At 57.3% G+C, this 22649-nt stretch overlaps 2 protein-coding genes across 3 annotated transcripts in view; both read left to right on the forward strand.

The window, feature by feature from the left end:
• Nucleotides 1-13901, forward strand: part of LOC134411350 (msx2-interacting protein-like) — a 33074-nt gene extending 19173 nt beyond the window's left edge. For both annotated transcript variants that reach the window (XM_063145089.1, XM_063145090.1), the window contains 17 exons: nt 713-913; nt 2032-2183; nt 3579-3704; nt 4208-4321; nt 5366-5479; nt 6170-6270; nt 7379-8264; nt 8504-8594; nt 8900-8964; nt 9314-9402; nt 9726-9858; nt 10333-10523; nt 10753-10818; nt 10931-11090; nt 11415-11594; nt 11796-11912; nt 12279-13901. In XM_063145089.1, the coding sequence (XP_063001159.1) occupies nt 713-913; nt 2032-2183; nt 3579-3704; nt 4208-4321; nt 5366-5479; nt 6170-6270; nt 7379-8264; nt 8504-8594; nt 8900-8964; nt 9314-9402; nt 9726-9858; nt 10333-10523; nt 10753-10818; nt 10931-11090; nt 11415-11594; nt 11796-11912; nt 12279-12416 (2924 nt within the window). In that variant the 3' untranslated portion in view covers nt 12417-13901. The remainder of the gene's footprint in view (nt 1-712; nt 914-2031; nt 2184-3578; nt 3705-4207; nt 4322-5365; nt 5480-6169; nt 6271-7378; nt 8265-8503; nt 8595-8899; nt 8965-9313; nt 9403-9725; nt 9859-10332; nt 10524-10752; nt 10819-10930; nt 11091-11414; nt 11595-11795; nt 11913-12278) is intronic.
• Nucleotides 13902-15671: 1770 nt separating this feature from the next.
• Nucleotides 15672-20659, forward strand: SLC25A34 (solute carrier family 25 member 34). The gene is made up of 5 exons (XM_063145117.1): nt 15672-16103; nt 17285-17350; nt 17881-18033; nt 18835-18969; nt 19585-20659. Exons 1-5 carry the CDS (start codon nt 15699-15701, stop codon nt 19759-19761), a joined length of 936 nt encoding a protein of 311 aa, XP_063001187.1. The 5' UTR covers nt 15672-15698; the 3' UTR covers nt 19762-20659.
• The last annotated feature ends 1990 nt before the right edge of the window (nt 20660-22649 follow it).

Here is a 22649-nt window from a genome sequence, read left to right on the forward strand (position 1 = left end):
CTCCATTGGAAAATGTAGGTCCAGTTTAATGAGCTACTGGCTTTGGAACTATGAATACATGGCTTTGGAACTTCATGCACAGGCTGCTGCAGGCCAAGAGAGCTTCGGCTATTGGGCGGTATAAAAATGTAATAAATAAAATAAAAATAAATAAAATAAAAAGAGGCTGAAAAGAAGTGTCGGACGGCAAATGGACAGCCCTGGATTTTCCAAGGTAGTCCAAGTGCCTGGGATTTTTCCACATGGGATATAAGATACATGAAGGTAACAGCTCTAGCCACTATACCACACTGGCTGTTGTGCTTCTGCCCGTCATGAGGGAGGAGCATGGGTCAGCAGAGTGATTAAGCCCCTTCTCTGACCTATCGAGGTCTTACTTAAGCTCGCTTCTAGCTTAGGAGATGTCTCTGGACTTCTCCCCCACCCCCAAAAACACACACCAAAATGGTTGTTGCAAAGAGCCCTAGGTAGGGCTTGCTTAAAGGTAGAAGAAGGGGAACTGGGGATTAAATGTGTGGGTTGGGGAAGGATGCTGGCTGAGCCCCCCCTAACAGCTTGCTCTGCTCGCAAGGCAGCAGGTGTGTACATCCAATACCGCACCATAAATATGGAAATGCATAACATGAAGGGCAACGGCCACGTGTTTTTCAAAGACTGCCCTGCCTTCTGTAACCACCAGTATGACTCTTCTGGTTTGCTCCTTGGGGTGTAGACACCGGCCTTAAAGACGGGTTGTTCCACGAGTTCAAGAAGTATGGGAAGGTGACATCTGTGCAGATCCACGGGGCCTCCGAAGAGCGATACGGGCTGGTGTTCTTCCGGCAGCAGGAGGATCAGGAGAAAGCGCTGAATGCCTCCAAAGGGAAGCTGTTCTTCGGCATGCAGATCGAAGTGACAGCTTGGATAGGGCCAGGTGAGCGCACGGAAGGAAGAGGTTGCCGTGAAAGAAATTCTTTTTTAAAATGTTCCTTGTTTCATAGAGGTTGGCAGACTGGCCTTAACCTTTAGTCTCATTGCTTCCTTCGATCCGAAACTATTTGGGGTGTGGTGGCGTGAGGTCCAGGCCTCCTGACGTGAGCGGCACTTAAGAGATATTTAGGATTTCAGGAGTAGGCCTGAGAACATGCTGCACAACGCTAGAGAACTACTACATTATTATTATTATTATTATTATTATTATTATTATTATTATTATTATTATTATTATTATTTTAATACATCCAAACAATACAACAATACAATATAAAACAATATCACATAATACACAATAATATAAAGTAAACAATTTGATAAACATATGTTCCAACTTAATTCTCTTTAACATAATCATAATTAACATAAAAGTGCTCCCTCCAACCACGGGATCTTATTCATATTTCCAAAATCTCATTACTTCTTCTGGAGGTGTTTTCCCTCTCCCCTTTAATAATACAAATTCTAAAAACTGTTTCCATATTCCTTCAAAGTCATTTGTTTTTATCATTCCTCTTCTAACTTTTATATTACATGTTAATTTATCATTAATAGCAATATCCCATATTTCTTTATACCAATCTTCTATATGATAATCCCCTTGAACCTTCCAGTTCCTAGATATCATTAATCTTGCTGCTGTTAACAAATTAATTATCAATTCTTTTGTCCCTTGATTACAATTCAATTCTCCATATACTGATAACAATGCCACTATAGGTGTCTCTTCAATCTCCATTCCTAAAATTTCTTTTATCTCTTTAAACACCATTTTCCATAATTTTTGTACAAATTCACATTCCCACCACATATGTAAATACGTTCCTTTCTCTTGACAACCTCTCCAACATGTTGCTGAATTCATCTTATTTATTTTATTTAATTTTACAGGGGTTATGTACCACCTCCAGACAATCTTGTAATAGTTTTCTTTTATCCTCACAGACATATTTCTCAACACTCCTTGTTTCCATATCCCTTTCCAACTCTGTTGCCCTATTTGTTCCTTCAAGTCAGTTTCCCATACCGTGAACTACTACTTTTATTCTCTGCCTTCAGAAACAGAAAGTGAGAATGAGTTTCAGCCTTTGGATGAAAGGAGAGATGAATTTCACCCCAGAGCAACGAGAACTCTCTTCATTGGGAACCTGGAGAAAACCACCACGTATCACGACCTTCGCAACATTTTTCAGCGTTTCGGGTGGATCGGGGTATGTACACAGTGTGTGTCTCTGTGTGTGCGTATCTAGAGAGACAATTTGTACGTTCTTGTGACAGAACCATGGTTCAGCTTCCTAAACGTGAGCATTAAAGGTGCATTGTCCTAAGTTGCTTGGAACTGTTACATGTAGCTAGATCGTATTGGTCCTTGCTGTGGAAAGGATAAACTCCAGAGGTGAAAGGGCCGTTTCGGTATCCCTAGATAGCACTGTCTTAACAACCTTAGGATGACAATGGTTCTTCTTTATGTCCTTTGAACCCTGCCTACCGCCGAGAGTACCTTCTTCCTCGTGTTCCCTTGCAAAGACAGGAGACACCCTTGAGGTGGGAAGTGAGGGAGTTTGGCTGTGCTGCCAGAAGGGAGCAGTAGTGAGGGAGGTAGCTGAAGCAGCCCTGGCGCGCTGCCCCTTCCCTTGGAGACTGGCCACAGCATCAACTGATGGGCATTGCTGTTCTCGTTTGTACCCTTCTGGGATTCCCCCCCCCGCCCCCGGAAGTATCCTTTCGCAAACTCAGTTCCATGGCAGAGCGATGCGGGTCTGGCTCAGCGAAAGCTGCTTCCGCTTCGTGGGGGCGGTGGGGAGGCTGTTCCACACAATAGCGACAGGGAATGCGATGGTAAGCAGAATGGCTAGAGCTGAGCGTTGCTGGGGCTTTTAATTTCCCTCCCTTCGCTCATTCCCTCCCCAGCACTGCATGCAAACTCAGGAAAAGAAATGCCCAGTAAGGAGGGACATCCCATTTTCGGATGGAAAGCTGTTTTTAAAAGGCTTCTGGGAAAGGAAGTCTTCTGTGAGCGTCTTGCCCTTCTCCCCAACCAGATGAGTTGAGTATGTGATTTAGCCTTCCTGAAGCAGCCGAAAGCCCAGCCCTGCTTTAGCGCGCCTGAAACTTTTAGCGCTCCGCTCACAATGTAAGACCCACGTGTGGTTTTGAAAGGAGAGGAAACCATCCGGCTTCTGCTTGTGGTGCAAAAGGATGAGTCGTCCTGCTCTGCAAACGTGGCGTTTGCCTGGGTCGCTAGTCATTAGAGGAAATGAGAAGAACATTTAAGAACATGAGAAGTGCCCTGATGGACACTGTAGCCCAGCAGACCTGGAGGACCCAAGGTTGGGGAACGCCGGCCCAGGCCCACCCGTTGTTGTGCTAGGTGGGCCGGGGCATGTTTGAGGTGCTGGCGGTTGCTTTCTCTAGGAGGACACCTGCATCCCAGGAGGGGCTTTAAGCCCACAGAACGCAAAGGGGCAGAGGCGCGTGCCTGCTCCTCAGGTGCAGGAGGCCAGCTCTTCTTTCGGAGAAGCTGAATCCTGCTTGACCCGGCTGCCTCTGTGGTGCCTTCGGCCCTCCGCATCTCTCAACGCAGGCTGCTCTTCTTCCTCCACCAGGATATTGACATTAAGAAAGTGAACGGGGTCCCTCAGTACGCATTCCTCCAATACTGCGATATTGCAAGTGTGTGTAAAGCAATCAAGAAGATGGACGGAGAATATCTCGGAAATAATCGGCTCAAGGTAAATGCATTTCCCCCCCCTTATAGGTGCTGCTCTTGGAGGTTTTTCTTCCTGAGATGTAGAATTGCTCTTACCAGTTGGTATGGTGGTGTGAGAATAGGAGTCCAGCTTCCCTCTCCGGGCTTTTCTGTTTTCCTGCGGACCAGGAAAACAGAAGATTCTTGCTGGTTCTTCCAGTCCCTCCAGATGGCATTTCTTGGCCCAGTTGCGTGGGCTAAGCGATGGGTGCAGAGGCTGTGTTTGCTGTCTCTGCCGTTAGCCGTTTTCTCCCTGGCTCACCCTGCCTGCCCTGTACGGACCGTGCTTCATCCACTAGCAATAGGAACGAACCTGAGTTGGCGTCCATTTAAGCTTGTACAGTGTACGTTAATTAAAGCCAGCGTATTACTTTCTCACACCTGCCCTAGGGCTATTGACGCCGAAGCAGGCCTGCTCTTGTTTTAAACGAGCTTAATTGTGAATCCTTTGCCTGACTGGACGTTTTCCACCCTCTTGTGTCCCAGCTGGGCTTTGGGAAGAGTATGCCTACCAACTGCGTGTGGTTGGACGGCCTCTCGACAAACGTCACGGATCAGTATTTAACGCGACATTTCTGCCGCTACGGTCCAGTGGTGAAGGTAGGTGGGAAGGCTCTCCACGGCGTCAAGCGGCCCTTGTCTTTCCCCCCTTGACAAACCCGTTCATTCCGGGACCCCACCCCACCCCATCTTGCAGAGATGCTCCAGCCCCTGGCTGAACCAGGGACCCTTCAGAGGGCTCGAAATCCCTTGCAGCCACCTTCTCCATTGGGGGAAGAGAAGGCTCCAAAGGAGCCCCTCCCGGCTGGCGGAAGGGAAGCGCTCCGTGTACGCGTGCTCCCCTCTCCCTCTGCCGCCCCATCCCCTCCCCCGACTGCAGAATCGCAGGGACTTCGGGGATGGAGCGCCGCGTGGGGCTCCTGTTCTAAGCGGGGAGGGAAATGAATGCAAAGGGAAGGTCCTTGCCACAACTCCGCTGCATGTCCAGGCCCACAGTGCCTTTAATAGCTTGCCCTCCCACATATATCTGAGGTACACGCTCATGTTTAAAAGCGCAAATTCCCTTGTAGCGCCGGCAGAAGCTGGTTTCGCAGCTTGGAGCCGTGTCCCTCTTCTCGTGCCTCAGGATGAACGAGAAACGCAGGCTGTTTGGACAAGCCTGGGCCGGGAAGGTCTCCTGCACAAGCTCCGTGCCAATGCCTGGGCTTTTGAACTCGTGCATTGCTTGTGTTCAGGCTGAAGCACCACCTTTAGCACCTGAACGTGGGACGAGCGCTGCAGTTTTACCATTTTTTAAAAAGGAAGTCGTGCTTTCTGGGCCTAAAACGTCCCACTAACGTCTTCTATAAGTTCTGCCAGCTAAAATGACTGGGGGGTGGGGGGGAATAAATAAAACACAGAAAAACAAAATAAAGGCATGAAAATACCTCAAGCCACAGTTTGCACAGTCCAGAGGAATCTCTTTTGGGCCTTTCCATTGCCTGAGTTACAACGTGCTTTTTGTGGGGGAGCTGAAAACTCCTGTAATTCGGTATCTGAACGGTATCTCCGCTGCCGGCCCCCAAATCGCAGGAACTTTCTGGGACTGATGTTTCCTCCTGCGGACGAGGCTCTTATTTTGGTTTGGTTTTGTTGTCTTTACAGGTGGCGTTTGACCGCTTAAAAGGCATGGCCCTCGTTCTCTACAACGAGACTGAATACGCGCAAGCAGCTGTAGAAGAGACCAAGGGGAGGAAAATCGGTGGGAATAAAATTAAGGTCCGCAAAATTCACATCTTGGAGAGCTATATATATATATAAAACAGAACACAACAGGACCGCCAGGGGAACTGCTTCAAGGCGCAGAACATTCTGTCCCCGTCTCCAAGCGTTCACCATCCCCTTCTCTGCTTAACAGAGGTGTGAGGGCATCTTCTGCTGCTGTTGTGAGCAGGCCTCCCTTCTGGCCTGTCACTTGCGTTGCTCAGCCTTTCCGTCCTTGGGATGTTGGCCTTGGTGCCCCTACCACTAGCTTTGCAGTTGTACAAATGCTCTGGCTGCTTACCACAGAACTTCCTTCCCAAGTGCCGATAACCCTGAGAGCAAGACCCTGTTTTCACCGTCAGTGGCTACGAGCCGTAATGCTGACGCTGAGCCTCCCTGCTCAGAGCTGGTAGCTGCCCAAGGGCACCTGGCTGGACCGTTTTCGAAGCGGAACGGTGGATCGGATGGGCCCAACCGACGTGACAGCGCTCTCATGCCTCCGTCGGACTTGCAAGGTCCCACGTTCCACTGCCATTAGCTTGTGCCTCAGACCCACTAGCAAAGAGAAGTTCTCCTCACATCATGGTTTAATAATGTCATTCCTGCATTCTGTTTTCCCCACGTTTTAAATGCAGGTGATAAAACGTTTGCAGGAATTGGGCCTTAACTGGGAGTAACACATCTTGAAATATTCTTATTTTTCAGGTGGATTTTGCAAACCACAAGAGCCAGTTGGCCTTCTGTCGCTCCATGAAGAAGACTGGCCAGGATATTAGAGACTTCTATGAAATGCTTGCAGAGAGAAGGTGAGTGCTTCTGACATGCTTATGCCACTGCAGTGGTATAGTCCCTCCTTGTCGGGGGCTTTTGCTCCCACATTTTTGTGTCACAAGTTCTCCTTTCCTGAAGGATTTTAGGGTCCCATTTTTAGTTAGTATGTCTTTATGCAGCACTTTTTAGTTGCTGGAAAGGCAACTCGTACATAAAACAAGTAATAAATAAAATATCACTTGTTTTGGGTATAGCAGAGTCACAAAGTTTGGGCTACTTTGTACATTCCAGTTTCCCACAGAAGATCAGTCTCCCTCTCTGACAAGAGGAGGGCGTTCTTGTAACATTCGGAGGCCGGAAGGCTGCAAGAACAGGGAGGTGGGGCACTTCCCTTCCTAGGCAGCTAAGTGTTGGCTGTTTCTTAAGAGCTAGTTTTGTGCTCACAACAGCCCTGTCAGGTAGGTTGGGGCTGAGAGTTGGTGACCGGCTAAAAGTAGGGATGGGGGAACTCACTGTCGCTCTCCCGCTCGCTGGACCCCCGCCAACCACCCGACCTTGCTCGCTGCATGTGGTGAGCTGCAGGGTGGTCCACAGGTGATCAGTGCACAGTGGCCTGCTCTCTCACCGAGCCACCGTTTTGCATAAAAATGGCAGCTTGGCCTTTTTCGTAAAGGACCATTTACGCAACATCACGGGCCGCTTTACGGACGCCATTTGCATAAATGGCCCCTGCACCGAGTTGAGCAAATGCAGGGATCTTCTGCGGACTGGCGTCCAGGGGGCCGAGCCGGGGAGGAATCACTGCTCTTTGAGCCCCAACCCAGTGGCCGCACCATCCCTATGCCAAAGTCATCCAGGTGAGCCTCATGGCCAAGTGGAGAATAGAACCCGGACCTCCCCAGTCCAACCCCCTCACCACTACATTCCAGAGCCTGCATGCCTGTGGACACCAGTGGCTGTGGAGAACGGGGGCGGCTTGTGCTCATGCCCTTCCTCTGTCGGCTTTCCCTTTTTCTCCGTTTCCTGGATAATCGGTTTGTGCCAGTTTATCTTTGGATGAATGCATAGCTGCAATGATTAAGCTGCTTGTGGCAGCCTTGAACTGGGGAAAAGCTAACTTTCCGGTGTCCTTGTGTTTGGCAGAGACGAGAGAAGAGGATCTTATGACTATGCTGCGGATCGTACTTATTACGAAGCTGTGCGAACACCAGGGACGTATCCTGAAGATCCTCGGAGAGAATATCCGGCCCACGGCAGGGAGTTCTATGCAGACTGGGATCCTTACCAAGGAGACTATTATGACCCGCGGGAATACAGAGACGACAGGGGTGACCCTTACGAGGAAGACATAAGGGAATACAGCTACAGGCAACGGGAGCGGGAGCGGTTTGAATCAGACCGGGACCGGGACCACAAAAGAAGGCCCATTGAGCGGAGCCAAAGCCCTGCTCATTCCTGGCGGCCCCAAAGCCCCGGGGCGTCTCCGTCGCAGAGGCTGCAGAGCGATTCTGAGCGGAGTGGCAGCTGCAGCTCGCTTTCTCCGCCACGCTACGATAAACCGGACAAAGCCCGCCTCGAGCGACATGCAAAAAACGAGAAGCCGGAGAAAGAGCGCGCTTTTGAGCAAGAGAGACCTGACAAAGACAAGCGCCTCGTGAGGAAAGAGAAGCCAGAAAAACCCGAAAAGGAGAAAACGGAGAAGCAAAAGCGCAAGGCTAAAGTCCATTCTCCCAGCTCCCAGTCTTCTGAAACGGATCCAGAAAACGAGAGAGACCCCAGTCCTGAGAAAATAAAAAGCGGCGGCAAGCTGAGCCGGGAGAGGGCGGACAAGGAAGGGGCTGCGAAGAACCGCCTCGAACTCATGCCTTGCGTGGTGCTGACGCGAGTCAAGGAAAAGGAAGGGAAAGTCACGGACCCCCCTGCCCTGGAGAAGCTCAGAGGGAAGCAGGAGAACGACGCCACCGCCAGGTGCCCCTTGCTGGAGCCGAAGCTGCAGGCGCCTCAGGGGGAACAGAGCAAGGCTGACCAGGTGAGACTGGAGCTCCCCCTCCGGGCGAAGGCGCCCAAGGAGAAGGCGCTTGCCAGTCACGTGGAAGTGGTGGAGAAGGGTGGGAAGGGCCCCCGGGAGTTCTAGTGGATCGCAGGACGGGAGGACGTGGGGATGTGTGTGTTTCCACGCTGCCCCAGAAGAGCTACAGTGGGGAGGGGGGAGCGTTTCCCGGCTTCCTTGCTCCCTGACTCAGAGCTTCTCTCCTCATTCCTGAGCAGATGATCCGGATGAGCACTGGACACATGGAGGGGAACCTCCAGCTGGTCTTCGTGCTGTTGACGGATTGCTACGTGTACCTCATCCGCAAAGGTATTTGCAGGAGCCTTCCCTCCCTCCCCCCCACCCCACAAGCGATTCTAGTTTTGTCCTTCCAAATGGAGCCGTCTCCTTCCATTTCGGAGGGGCGGGAGGGATGCCGCGGACCTCGGGCCGAACAAGCGGTTCTACGCAGGCTACCTTGTGAGGGCCTGGGCTGCAGCCCCTCGGGTCGGAGAAGTCCTGTTCCCCACATCCGTGGGACCCCCCTGCCCCCTCCCCCCCTGGTCTTCCTCCTGGGCCGTAGAGAGACACAGCGCCTGGCTTGGCTCACCCTCCCCTGCCCTGCTTTTTGTCAGGAGCCGCCGAGAAGCCGTACATGGTGGAGGAAGCCGTTTCCTACAACGAGTTGGACTACGTCTCGGTGAGTGGAGGGAGGGAGATCTCCTGCCCCCCCCATTGTTGGACCGAGGTGGGCTCTGCTTCCCTGGGGCTGTTGGGGCCGCTCAGCAGACAAGCCAACTGCTGCCCATGGGGTGGAGGAGGCCTCCAGAGAAAGAAGCGTGGTCCCCCGGCAAGGGGAGGCTGCGCCCGGGGGTCGCCCCATGTGGCCCCCAAGACCTGCGCCATCAGCCAGGGTGCCGATCCCTCGCCAGGCCCCCCGTGGCCCTCCTCAGCCTAGCAGCTTCTGGGAGGCCGAGCGGGCTCCCTGGCCGAGCCTTCTTTGAGGAGCGCTGGGGCTCCTCACCCAGAATGCTCTGCTCCCCCGGCAGGTGGGTCTGGATCAGCAGACGGTGACCTTGGTCTGCACCAACCGCAGGAAGCAATTCCTCCTGGACACGGCCGACGCGACCCTGACCGAGTGAGTGAGCCGGCCACGCGTGCCCACCCGTCCGGGGCCCTCTCTCTCCCCTCCCCTCCCCTCGCAAGGCGGCTGTGAGGGCCAAGGGCGCGGGGCCTGCCTCGAAGGGGTTCTCCTCCGGCCCTCCAAGCACCCCCTTCCGGCCCTGGGGGCAGTGAGGCCGCACTCCTACATAGGGCCGGCGGGGCACGTCCCTTCCCGGGTCTGGCTCGGGCTTCCTGGCCTGGCCTCGCTTTCAGAACCGGACGGAATCCGCCTGCCGCTCCCCTGGGGCGTGGCTGTGCCCCCTGACTCCGGCTTCCCTCCCTCTCCCCCCCCCCAAGGTTTTTCCTGGCATCTCTCAAGTCGGCGATGATCAAAGGGTGCCGGGAGCCGCCCTATCCCAGTATCCTGACTGACGCCACCATGGAGAAGCTCGCGCTGGCCAAGTTCGTGGCCCAGGAGTCCAAGCGGGAGGTGAGCTGCGGGCCGTTCTCCTGACCTGCGGGGGGGGGGGGGGGCGTTCTGCCACCAAGTCTGAGGTCTTCAGGCGTGGTGTTGCATAAAAGGAGCACTTTTCTATCGGTTTATAAACACGTGCTTATAAGTCATAGGAACAGTTGGTTATGTAGACCCATCGACAGGCGCAGCTGGAAAGTCTGATGGGATGTCCTTGGAAACACGGACTCCCTCTGGAGCTTGACCTGCTTAAATCAGTTTAGCCTTACTTGTTTATGCGCGTGTTTATAAACCAGTATAAGTGTCCCCCTTTTCTATCCCCGCTTGGTCAAGCGCCGTCCTGTAAGGTCCGAGGAAGCCGGGCTTTCCCGTTCTGTAGCGGGGCCTTCAGCCGCCACCTTCCCCTCCGTTCCCCAGTGCTTCAGCACCCCCCTCCCCCCCCCACTAGGAGATCATTAACGCCGCAGGTGGGGCGGGGCGGTTCCGTTGCAGGCCTCCGAAGTGGTGGTGCGCTTCTATGGCCTCGTTCACTGGGAGGACCCCCTGGACGAGGCCCCGGGGCCCGCCCCTTCCCACTACACCTTGGCCGAGAGCTCCATCACGAAGGAAGGCATGCTGAGCTACAAGGCGGGCACCAATTACCTGGGCAAGGAGAACTGGCGGTCCTGCTTCGTGGTGCTCAGGTGAGAGCCCCGGGGTGGGCATTGAGGGCGCCCGACAGGGCCGAGGCGGCTGCGGTGGGGTGGGCTCTGGGCAGGAACCGCACCGTGGCTACAGTGGGCTCGCATCTGAGGTCCCCACCTGGAGTCCTGTGCATAGGGCAGGGAACCTGTCCCTGAATTATGGGAGGTGTGTGGGGGAGCCGGCACCCTTCCGAGCAAGAGCGTGACCTGTTTCCCCCCCCGTCTGCAGCAATGGCATCTTGTACCAGTATCCGGACCGCACCGACGTCACCCCTCTGCTCTCCGTGAACATGGGGTAAGTGGGGGCTGGGTCTACGGCACCGGAGCCCGTGAACGCGCCCCGATCCCTCGTCCTCTTCCCCCGCGTCTCCTTTGCGACATCCCCCCCAACTCCCTGTCCCTTGCAGCGGGGAGCAGTGCGGCGGCTGCCGGAGGTCGAACACCACAGACCGGCCCCACGCCTTCCAGGTGATCCTGAGCGACCGGCCCTCCCTGGAGCTGAGCGCGGAAAACGAAGAGGAGATGGCCGACTGGATGCAGTTCCTGTGCCAGGCCGTCTCCAAAGGGGTAAGAGGGCAGAAGGAGGCCTGGAGAGGGCGGAGGCTGCGCTTGGCAACCGTGAGGCCGCTTCCCGGTCGGGCCCTGTGGATTTCGTGGCTTGAGAAAAGGTGGTGCGCTGCAAAGCAGAGGGGATTCCCTCGCCATTGACGATGCTGGTTGGGGTGATGGGAGTTTCACTCCAACCACGTCCTTCTCCACCCCTGTCATGGTGGGTGCCTGGGCTGGGGGCGGCCCGGACCTCTCTGCAGTTGGGCCCACGCCCTCTCCGAGAGCCACATCAGAGGCTCACAGGGTTCCTGGCCTCCCCCCCTTCTCTCCCTGCCCCTCCAGGTCGTCCCCCAGGGCGTGGCTCCTGCCCCCTGCATCCCCTGCTGCCTGGTGGTGACGGAGCAGAAAGTCTTCACCTGCCACGAGGACTGCCAGACCAGCTTCTTCCGCTCGCTGGCCAGCGCCGAGCTGGGGGACGTGGCTTCGGTCTCCACGGAGCCCGGCCGGGAATACTGCCTCGTGGTGAGTACCGTGGGGGGCGCCAAGGAGGCTGCCTTCGACTGGGCTGGCCTTTGGTCTTGGTAGACCCGGATTGCCAGCCGCGGCCTGGCCAGGGTTTCCCTCCAGGGCGTTTCCCCAGCCCTACCCGGATTGAACCCGGGACCTTCTGCGTGCAAGGTCTGTGCTCTGCCACTGAGATTGCGCCTGTCTCCCTGTTCCTAGGAGTTTGTCCAGGATCGCAAGCAATACCTGCCCCCTTGGGTCCTCTATTTTAGTTGCACGGCAGAACTGGAGCGGTTCCTCTCCGCCCTGGGCGCCGTGTGGAAAAACACCTACCAGGTAACCTGGCCTGGCTGCCGGCCGGCCTGGCTGCTGACTCGGTGGCCTGCCGGTGCTTCTGCTTGGCCTGTGCAGGATGGCCGCGTGCTGGATGCTGGTGCTCCGTGCTCTGCGCCATGGGGTTGCCCCCCAACCCAGGTCACGGCCAATTCCACCCCCCACCCCCGCCCCTGCTGCTGGGCTGCCACACGGGTCAGGTGGCTGGGGGGTCCATAGCTTGGCTCCTGGAGGCCCCCTGGGCTCCCCTTTCCCTCCTCCTGCTCGTGGGCCCGCCAGGCAGACGGGAACCCTCCTGCTGCCCCCTTCCTCTCCCTCTTTCCTGGCCGTGGCCTCCTGCTAACCTCCTTCACCCTCCTGTGCCGGCAGGTCGACCTTTCTCACAAGCTGATTGAGGATGGCTGCGTGCGGAAGAAGTGCGAGGATGCCCTGAGCTTGATCCACAGCGCATGGCAGCGCAGCGACAGCCTCTGCCGCGGCCGGGCTTCCCGGGACCCCTGGTGTTAGCCTCCCAGCAGGCGGAGCCGGACACCGTTCTGCAGCGGGAGGGGTTGAAGAAGCCGCCCTTTGCCTCCCGGCAGCAGCTTGAAGCAGGCGGGTCGGCGGGCGCTCTGGCTGGTGGGGGGAAGCGCCTCCCCGGGGCTGCCTCGCAGCCTCCCAGGGGGAGGGTCCGTGGAGCTGCTGTCGGCATCTCGGAAGACGGCTGCTCAGCCAGCGCCTGCTCTGGGCGCCACTTTGCACCGAGCGGAAAGCGACGGCCCCGTTTGTGACTGTGACGGGCCGACCGAGCCCTGTGCTCCTCGCGTCACGGCCCGTCTCGCCTCTCGCTGTGGCTTGACCGGAGATGACGGCGCGATCCTTGCCGGGGGTGACGACGCGGCCGACGGGACCCGTGTGCCACCTCTCCCGGTCAGCCGCTGCGGCGCCAATGCCTTTGCTTCCAGGACGAGCTGCCGGTTTGGGGACTTCTTCTTTCAAGGAATACTAACCTCTTGTTAATGGGGGCCGGGAGGCACGGGCCTCTGCCAAAGCACGGTCTGGAAGCTGTGCCTGAGACTGCCGGTTCCTCTTGAGACGGTGGTGAGAGTGGAACGCTGAGGGCGCCTGCATGCTTTCCTCTCGTTAAAAACAATCGCCAATCGTGTACCGTTTCACGCTGCCGGGAGGCTACGTGGACCAACGCACGCCCCCCCTCCTGGATAGTTCTCCCTACTCCGCCCCGGCATCGCCATTGGGTGAAGAGGCCGTCTCTGCCCGTCGCCGGGACCTCTGCCCTGGCCTTGGTGGGCTCACGGTCAAGGCCGAAGTGACGGATTGGGCCTCATCATTCCCTGGCATACAGGGGACGTGGTGCTCCCCAGAGAGCTCCCTTTTCCCCTGCATGACCAGCAGGGGGCAGCCTGTCCCTGGGTGTGAGATTCCCACACAGCCAAACTCGCCTGGCTCTCTTGGGGAAGCGGGTTGTGTGGATTCACGCAGGCTCCGGCACAGGGGGCGGGAGGGGGCTTACTGTGCCTTCTGCGCAGCGGTCCGTCATGGGCCTGAAAAGGCCGGGCACGAGCTGCGCCACCCGCCTGGCGTCTGCCAGGGCCTGTGCGGATCCGGCCGTCTCACATTCCCGTGTTGCCCGTCTGGCAGAAGGTTGGAGGCGAGCCCAGTCCTTCAGGCCAGTGTCGTTGGGGCGCTTGAAGTCATCGGCAGGGACCTGGGTGGGTGGAAGTGGCAGAACGTAATATATCAAAGCCTTTGTTTGCAGGAGCAAATCCGTAGGAACTCCCATCGCTTATCTGTCATGATATATCCTTTCTAGACAGAGCTGGGGTTTTATTTGCCTGGTGGGTTTCTTTTTTTATTCAAGCTGTTTCATATTTTTAAAATTCCTCGTTTTAACAAGTTGGGGACTTGCTCACTTACAAAGTGGCTCACGCAAGAGCCAGGAGGAGGCCTCTGGGACAGAATGTACCTGTACATACATTTCCATTCCACCCTGTAATAAACTGTCCTTGGTAATTCAGAATGACACTGCCTGCTGGTCTGGGGATGTTCCCCCCCACAAAAAAGACTCCCTCCTTCTGCGGCCCGAACCCCCCCTTTGGCTCAGCCCTGGGGCTTCAAACTCCTGGGAGAGAGCATGGAGGGGGGGCTGCATGCGCTGTGGTCCCCTGGAATGGCTTCTGGAAGCTGCTTCCGGAGCTCCGGGCACCAGGAAGAGGAACCAGCTGGCTCTTTGGGCCTCTTTGGCGTCGTTCTCAAAAGCGAATCAGCCCACGGGTTTCTCTGCTCGGCCTTTGCCTGCTTCCTCCGGCTGGTTGACTGTGCCTTTAGCCCAGGAGGAGCTGAGCCCAGGTGTGCTTGGCATCAAGAGGCCGCTTAAGGGCTGGGGCAGGATTCGGCCTGAGAGAGGTGCCAAGTTCTTTGGTTGTTTTGCAAAGCCTCTGGCTCTGGGGAGGAGGAGGAGGAGGGGAATTGGGGGCAAGGCAGGCCAGCCCCACTGATTTCTCCCTCGCAATTCAGGGCTCCTCTTTTAACCTCTGGCGTCCTGGGAGGAGGTCTGAAGAACTTCTGAAGGACCCAAGGCAGGACTGGGCCCTGTTTACCTCCTGAATGGGACAGTCCCTCAGGACTGCAAGAGAGAGAGGGAGGAGGAGGAGGAAAAGCTGCCCTGAAAGGGGTTTGGGAGGGGCCAAGGCAAAGCAAGGGGGCGGCTGGACTGGGCATCGCCTGCAGAGGGGGGTTTCTCAAAAAGGCCGCTGGGGGTTTTCGGAGCAAGGACCTTGTGGTCCTTGCAGTGGCCCCTGATGCATGCGTGCCCTGGCCATCAGTAACACGATCCCCTGACTGAGAAAAGGCTATTTCCAGCCCTGGACGGGGAGAGGTCTGTTTATAAACTGCCCCGGACACGCTGGAAGCACAGGAGCATCCCGTCCTGTGGAGGGCTCCAGCTCGTGTTCAGGACGTGTCTGTCAGCCTGGCTGTTTCCTTAGAAGGGCCCAGCGGACGCTTTGGCTGTACGTGTCGGGTTCCTGGAGTGCCACTTGTTGACCCGTGAGCCTTCGCGGCTTGTGTAGGCAGGCAGAACTGATCATCCATGCAGGAAATCCATCCCATCCTTCAGCTTTCTCGGGAGACGTTCTCGTTGTAGAAACAAAAAGACCCTTTTGTGGGCCAGAAAAAGCTCCATCGCTTTGTCTCTTTTCCCTGCCTGCAAGTTCAGGAGTAAGAGGATCCTCAGAAAACATGCAGGGGGCAGGTGCTGAACGCCGGACAGGGCTGGGCTTTCCTTTGTATGCCTCCTGCCTGCGGCCACAGCCCTAACCCGGCTGAACTTTCCCCTACATTCGGTCCTGGGTTCCCTCCCACGGCCGGCCCCCTTCCCTGGCATAGAGGCGGATAAAAGGAAGCTCCCCACCCCCGTTTCATCCAGAGCAAGTGGAGGCTTGCCGAGAGGGCTGGCGGAGGGAGAGAGCTTCCAGCGGAGACCAAAGGAGCTGCGAAGGCGGCCGGCACCGTGGGCAGCACAGAGCAAGCTGGATTCCGGGGAGGAAGAGGAGCCGGTGCTCGGGCAGGCACCCTGGCTGCAGGGCGCAAGGAGCTGAGCCCTGCCCTCCCCTCCCCTCCCGTCACTGCCTGCTTGCCGCTGTCCCGCTGCCGTGGGTCTCCGTGGCTCCTCAAGGCTTTGGCGGAGGCAGGCACTTGCCGGGCGCATCGCAGGCTGGCCTAGCTGCCTTCTGGAGGTCTTACCTGTGCGCTTTGGCCAGCTCCCTTGCCCGGTCCTGCGGAGGCTGCGCCATGGAGCCCTCCCACGGCCGCCCCACCATCGTCTCGCCCTCGCCACCTGTGGATTTTGTCTTGGGCGCTGCGGCGTGCTGCATGGCCTGTGTGTTCACCAACCCGCTGGAGGTGGTCAAGACGCGGCTGCAGCTGCAAGGGGAGCTCCGCTCACGGGGCACGTACCCCCGCCACTACCGAGGGGTGCTGCAGGCCATGGTGGCCGTGTGCCAGGCCGACGGGCTCCGGGGCCTTCAGAAGGGGCTCACGGCTGGACTGCTGTACCAGGGGCTGATGAACGGTGTGCGCTTCTGCTTCTACTCCCACGCGGAAGACGTCGGCTTGACCCAACAGCCGGGCGGAACCATCGTGGCCGGAGCCGTGGCTGGGGCGCTGGGAGCCTTTGTGGGCAGCCCGGCCTATCTGGTAAGGCACCGTTCTCTCCTCCTCGCGTTCCCTGCAACCGGTTTACAGAGCTGTTCTGTCTCTGACACCGGAGGCAGCATGTAGCCACCAGGGCTCGTGGCCATGGGTGGCCTTTCCCTCTGCGGGTTTGTTGGATCCCCTTTTAAAACTATCTGCGTTGTCGGCATCCCATCGATCCGTCTCCTGCTAGACAGTCCCATAATCCAACTCTGTGCTGTGGGAAGAAGCCCTGCCTTTGATCTATCCTGAATCTCCTGCCATTCAGCTCCACAGGCATCTCTCTAGTAGGATTGACAAGGAAGAAGAGCTTTCCTCCCTCTCTGCTTTCCCCATGCCAGGCATGATTTTGTACACCTCTTTCACGCACGTGGTTCGCTAAAGCACGGCTGTTCCCGGCCCAAAGTTGCATGGAATGAGGACAAATGCCAGGGGTGGGGGAGGGGAGCTGCCATCTCACCGCTTCCCCAATGTTGATGTGGGGAAGATGTGGCCCCAGCTAGGGCAGGGGGCAGAACCACTGTGTGGGCTGAGGCCCTGCAGCTCCTCTAGTTTTAGATCCGTCCTCCGGGGTTGCAGCCCCACTCCCCATCTTCATCCGGGCTCCCTTCCCTTAAGAGCCTGCTAGGTGCAAGTCCTGAAAGCAGGTTCTGGGGCTCCCTTGGCCTAAACAAATCCCTGGGAAGGGAGGATCCCCGTCGCTCTCCAGGACCACCTTCTATAGGGCAGGCCTGAGGTGTCCCCAGAACCCCACGCTGGGCAAGCGTGTTTTGCCAAGGAACCCCAGAACCGTTCCGGGCACAGCTGGGCACCAGTCTCTTCAGCGCTCAGGACCACATCCCTGGGGTGAGGCAAGAGGGACTTTCATCCCCCTGTAAACAAGGCGTTGGCTGGACTTGGGAGCCAGTGAGGGCGAGGAGCGAGGTCCAGAGCACCAGTGGAGGAAGGGAGCGCGCTCTGGGCTCCCCATCTGCCTGGCACCGCTGGGAGAATGACAGAATGCCTCTCTGGAGCGAGGAAAGAGGCAGGGGGGAGTGGGGCGGGGGGAGAACTCCTCCTCTGGGGTGTACGGGGTCAGGCCCAGTTCCCCTCCACGGAGTTGGGGTTGGAGGAGTGGTGAAGAAGGGCGCGGCCTCTCCCCCGGCTCTCCAAAGCCACCCTTGACTCCGTGTTGGTTCCTGCAGGTCAAAACGCACCTCCAGGCCCAGACCGTGGGCGCCATCGCTGTGGGGCATCAGCACAACCACCAGGTGAGCTGGCGCGGGCAGTGCGTTTCGGAGGTCAGGGGGGGAGGGCCGGGCTGCCCCCTAGGACCACGAGGCCAAGTAGCGCCTCTCAGAATTGTAGAGTTGGGAGGGGCCTCTGAGGCCGTCGAGTCCACCCCCCTGCTCTATGCAGGAGTCCACCTTAAAGCATCCCTGACAGACGGCTGTCCAGCTGCCTCTTGAAGGCCTCAAGTGTGGGAGAGCCCAAGACCTCCCTAGGTCATGGGTTCCATTGGGCCAGAAAGGGTGCTTGGCCTCCTCACCTGCCCACCGGCCAATGCTTTTCACTCCGGCGGACACGTCCCTCGCCGAGAGGCATCCGTTGCAGGGAGAGTAAGACGGCTGCATCGTCCCTCCACACCTGCAGCTTCTGCCAGATGAAGGGGGACGTGGGGAGGAGAGGGGCCCCGTGTGAGCCTTGGCTCTGTGGCACCTACTGCCTCTCCTATCCCACTGCCCCGGAGCCTCCCTGTTGCCAAGTAACCCTCCCCTCTTTCCCTCCTCTCCCTCTGCAGAGCGTCTCTGGAGCTTTTGAGACCATTTACAAGAAGCAGGGGCTCCTGGGCCTGTGGCGAGGGGTGAACGGGGCCGTGCCCCGCGTCATGGTGGGCTCGGCCGTGCAGCTGGCCACCTTTGCCTCTGCCAAAGAGTGGGTCAGGAAGCACAAGGTGAGTGCACTCCAGGCAGGGCCTGGTTCTGGCTTGAGGGAAGGGTGGGGAGGGGAGTTCCATGAATGGCTCTGATCTCCGACCCGCTTCGTCTCTCAAAGAAACAACGGTCTGAGGTTCAGCGCTGCCTCTCAGACCAGCTGATGAATGGGTCTGCAGGGTTCAACCTTGGCACTGGTCCCCTCTCTCTCCCACCTCCACACCTTTCCAAGAAAAGGATGGCCGGTCTGTGCTTTTGCCTTCTGGCAGTCCGTCTTTCTAAGACGTGGTTTGCGCATAATGCTAACCCACAGTATGGGTTGTTCAATTCCGGGTTGCTGTGACGTATAAACAGGTCAGTGTGAACAAACCCTGGTTTGTTAACCAAAAACAACCCAGAGAGAGAACCCGTGGTTTGTTGTTGGGTCATTTAAATCGTGGGTACTGGTTATGTGTGAAGCCCGAACTGTGGGTTGTTTCACCAGGCTACAGAGGCAGCAGGCAAGAACAGCTGCTTTGCCTGGCAGTACTGCAGCGCCGTAAAGGCATTAGGGATCCAGGGAGGCAGCGAGCGAAGGAGGAAACTAAACACTCCAGAGACTGATAGAAACAAACCACAGTTTGTTCAATCATCTGCCACATGAACTCTGGGTAGGGCAACAAAACCTGGGTTAAATAAAGCATGGGTGAGGATGCTGGTGCGAAGGAGGCCCTTGCACCCTTTGTGGCCTAGATGTCCCTGGATTCCGAGGTGGTCAGAGAGCAGGGCCAACAGATGCATGATGTGCGTGGTCTAACGGCGGCCCTCTCCTTCCCATGCAGTGGTTCAAGGAAGGCAGCTGGATGGTGGCCCTGGCCGGTGGCATGATCAGCAGCGTGGCTGTGGCTGTGGCCATGACACCCTTCGACGTGGTCAGCACCAGACTCTACAACCAGCCGGTCGATGAGATGGGCCTGGTAAGAATGACGCCCCGTGGGAACCGTAGTAGTCCCCTCCCCTCCCCCCCAGGGGTTCATGGGAGAGCCGGTGTCCAGCACTTCTACACCAAAGGCCTGCCTGAATACAAATGCCTTTGCCTGCTGGCAGAAGGACAGCAGAGAGGGTACCGAGCCAGGGAGCAGCCACCAAGAAGGCCCTCTCTCTCATCTGCACCAAATCGGCCTCTGATGGCAGTAGAACTGAGAGATGGGTCTTCCCCAAGGAACTTATAACCCGGGCAGGCTTGTACAGGAGACAGGAGTCTTTCAGATAGCTTGGTCCCAAGACATCCAGGGCTTTATAGAATGGTGCCTGGGAGCAGGCCGGTAGCCAGTGAAGCTCTTGTAACGAGGGAGTCACGTGCTCCCTGTAACCAGCCCATCAACACTGGCCACGCTGTTCTCCACCAGTCGAAGTTTCCCAACAGTCTTCAAAGGCAGCCCCACGTGCAGTGCATTGCAGTAGTCCAAACGGGACGGGTAACAGAAGCATGAGTGTCCTTAGCCAGACCAGGCCTCTCTAGGAACGGATGTGTGCAGTGTGTGCTTGCCTCGTGTGCAGGCTGTGCTGAGCCACGCTCTCCTCCTCTCCAGGGCAAGCACTATCGCGGTTTCCTCGACTGCTTCATGCAAGTCTCCAGCAAGGAAGGCGTCCTGGCACTGTACAAAGGCCTGGGCCCAGCTTACCTCCGCCTGGGACCTCACACCGTTCTCAGCCTCCTCTTCTGGGACGAACTGAGGAAATTCACCTACCAGCACCTGGGGACCTGATGGGCTTCCCCCCAGGCTCTTGAAGGACGTTGGCAAATTCTTTCTCTCCGCTGCTCGGATGCTGGAGCCAGAACTGGGGCAGGGGGGATGTCACCACTTTTCCAGGATAACCCTGTTATCCAGTGGGGACATTTTGCCCAGCCCGTTCCAGTGGACTGGTTTCGTCCGTGAGGCTAGAGAAATGGGCTTCTGCTCCCGAGGGGTGTGGGGCATCCCCCTTCTTGCCTCCTCAGCAGGGTAGGTACTGGTGTCTCCTCTCCTCACCTCATTCTCTCATGTTTTAAATGGCGATGGGCACCGTTTGTGCCCTTCTCAGAGAGGTGGCAGCCAGGAAGCAACTTCAAGTCTTCAAAAAAGCTTGAACCCCTCCGTGCACTCCTGTCCCACAGGGCATGTCGCTCCAGCCATGACCTTTTTGGGATGCTGAGGAGCCGAGGTCCCATGCTCCGTTGCATCTTCGCAGTGTACGAAACGTCTGTGCGACGCGGACTGGCATTTCGCTGGCTTTGGATATTTTCCGGCTCGACCCACGCTCCCTGTGCCCAGATACCAGGGTAACGGGCACTGGACTTTGCAGTAGACCAAAGAGCAAAGAGGGGTGAGAAGGCGTGGACAGGGGGTGCCCCCTGCTGTGCGGGGAGGGACGTGCCAGTGTTTCCTGGAGCGCGGCCCTTCAGCTGGTGCAATGGGACCCAAGACCCAACCTGTGGCGGGTTGTCCCAGGGCCACCACCGCCATTTGGTCTGTCTTTTTGCAGAGGAGAAGCAAGAGAATAAAGTAGAAAGGGCCTGGAGAGAGAGAGGAGGAGGAGGAGAAAGCAGAGGCAGACAGCAAAGAGCACAAGGAAAAGACACACGGAGTGAAAGAGGAAGTTGCAAGGAGCAGGTTAGGGTTTGGAGATCAGGGAGGGAGGGAGGGAGGCCCCTCCTGCTATTCAAAAGATGACTGCCGCCGCCCATGGTGGGCTCATTCCCCGGAGGTTAGGGCACGTCCTGAGCCTTCCGCCTCGAACCTCTCGCAGGAGAGCCGCATTCTGGGTCCAGGGGGGCTGCAGCCCATCAGGGAGAGCAGAGGAGCCTGTGACCTTTGGACTCTGCCAAGTTCCCTTTTCTCGCACCCTGCCCGGAATCAGAGCCCTCCAGCGCTGGGGGATTACTCCGCAAGGCAGCTGTTGTTTTCCTCCGGTGGTGGCTGTAACTGGAGCCTGGCCTCCAGCTGGGTTGGGCTGGCTCGACCCAAATAAAAAGCGGGGCTTTTCTTTTTCCTTCTGTGTTGTTGCATTTATGGGCTGCGGCCGGCCGGGAAGTGTCTTTTTTCCGGGTTTCCTCTACCTTGGGAGGCAGCCCCGTGTATCAAAACATGCCGGGGCGGGGCTTCAGTCTGCCTGGGACTGCTTGTTCTTATTCTTTTCTTCCTCTCCTCCCTGCCCCCCTCGCCTCAGGAGTTGGCAAACTATAGGATCAACAGGGCGCACGTTCCGGGCTAGAAAGCGTTGGCTCACATTTCACGTGAGTCATGAAGTGGGCGGCCCCTGGCAAGCCTGTGTCTGCTCTCAGCCTGCCCGAGGCCTACCTCGCAGGCTTGTTGTGAGGATCCCAGAAGTCCCATCCCTGCTGTGTGCAAGTCCTGGGGCAGAGGGAGGGAAAGCCATCCGTAAGGGCCTTGTGTTACCTTATTAAAAGGGCTACGGCTGAAACCAGGGCTACGCCAAAAGGCAGTGCCCGCTGAATGGTTTCACCCACATGGGGACCCTTGCAGGCCTCTTCCGTCCGCTCTGTGCAGTGCCTCGTCTGTTTGCAGCGCCCCTCGCAGGTTGCGGTCCTACCCACACCCTGGCTTGGGAGTTAAGGCCCCGGGGAGTCCAGCGGTGCAACTCCTGCCGCTCTGGGGGGAGGTCTGGGGGGGAAGAGGGGGACCCCCTGGGGAAGGGAGGAGCAGCCTTTTCATGACCCATCCACTGCCTGCTTCCTCAGCATAGCAGACCCCCCCAGCCTTCCCAAACCTGGGGCCTCTCCAGATGTGCCAGATGGCAACTCCCAGGAGCCCCGCCGGCTGGAAATTGTGGGAGTTGCAGCCGGGCGCATCAGGAGGGCCGAGATGGAGGGAGGCCGGACTGCTCCGAGAGCCCTGCAGCGGTTCCTCTCAGCCCTCCCCCCCCCTCCGGTGGGGGCTGAGCTTCTCTGCCACAAGCGACAGTTGCTGGGAACGGTGTTGGCAAGAGGCAACGTTTCTTTCAGGGTTCAGACAGTGAACACACCAAGGGGCGGGGGAGGGAGAAAGGCTCAAGGTTTCTATTAATCAAGAACAGACTGTGAAGTAAGGAACTGCAAGGTCAGATTTCTACGCTTGTAGCCCTTCAGTCGCCGGGAACCCAGGAAGAGCCTGGAACATCGAGAGAGCGCGTTCCCCTCCCCAGGGGGGCTTAGAGACCTTTCTGCTCCTATTATTTGCACCCATGTTTTGGTGATGCTTCCATCACTTGGGGAAGGTTCATAGTGAGAGGATTCACTCTAGCAAGGGACAAGCAGCCAGCTTGTCTCATAGCTGCCTATGAGACCATCCCAGGTACGCTCGGATCAGGCGGCCTTGAAATCTCACCAAGGACAATCTAGAAGGGAAGAATAGGGCTGCTGAGCCGGACCGTGTCGGACACAGCGAGTGCAGGAGACACAGAGCCTAGCTGGCTACTTAAAAAGACCTCCAGGCGGAGGAAGGAAGTCCAGGCACAAAAGGAGCAATTGCTGTTCACCATGAACTCCTGGAAGTGGCAACGGCTGTCCGCTTTCCCACTGAAGGAACGCCGGGGCAGGCAGTGGCGAGCAACCCACGCACCTCCTCTCCAACTCAGCCGTGCCGCCCACAGCTCTCTGGCGTCAACGTGGGGATTC

Source organism: Elgaria multicarinata, chromosome 20 (assembly GCF_023053635.1).
Source record: "Elgaria multicarinata webbii isolate HBS135686 ecotype San Diego chromosome 20, rElgMul1.1.pri, whole genome shotgun sequence".
NCBI classification, from domain to species: Eukaryota; Metazoa; Chordata; class Lepidosauria; order Squamata; family Anguidae; genus Elgaria; species Elgaria multicarinata.

What these genes read in the sequence shown, in the direction of transcription:
- SLC25A34 (XM_063145117.1), top strand. Translation starts at nt 15,699, where the DNA reads ATGGAGCCCTCCCACGGCCGCCCCACCATCGTCTCGCCCTCGCCACCT. An exon ending in AGTGGGTCAGGAAGCACAAG is followed by an intron (nt 18,034 to 18,834) that starts GTGAGTGCACTC and finishes CTTCCCATGCAG; the next exon opens with TGGTTCAAGGAAGGCAGCTG. An exon ending in CGGTCGATGAGATGGGCCTG is followed by an intron (nt 18,970 to 19,584) that starts GTAAGAATGACG and finishes CCTCCTCTCCAG; the next exon opens with GGCAAGCACTATCGCGGTTT.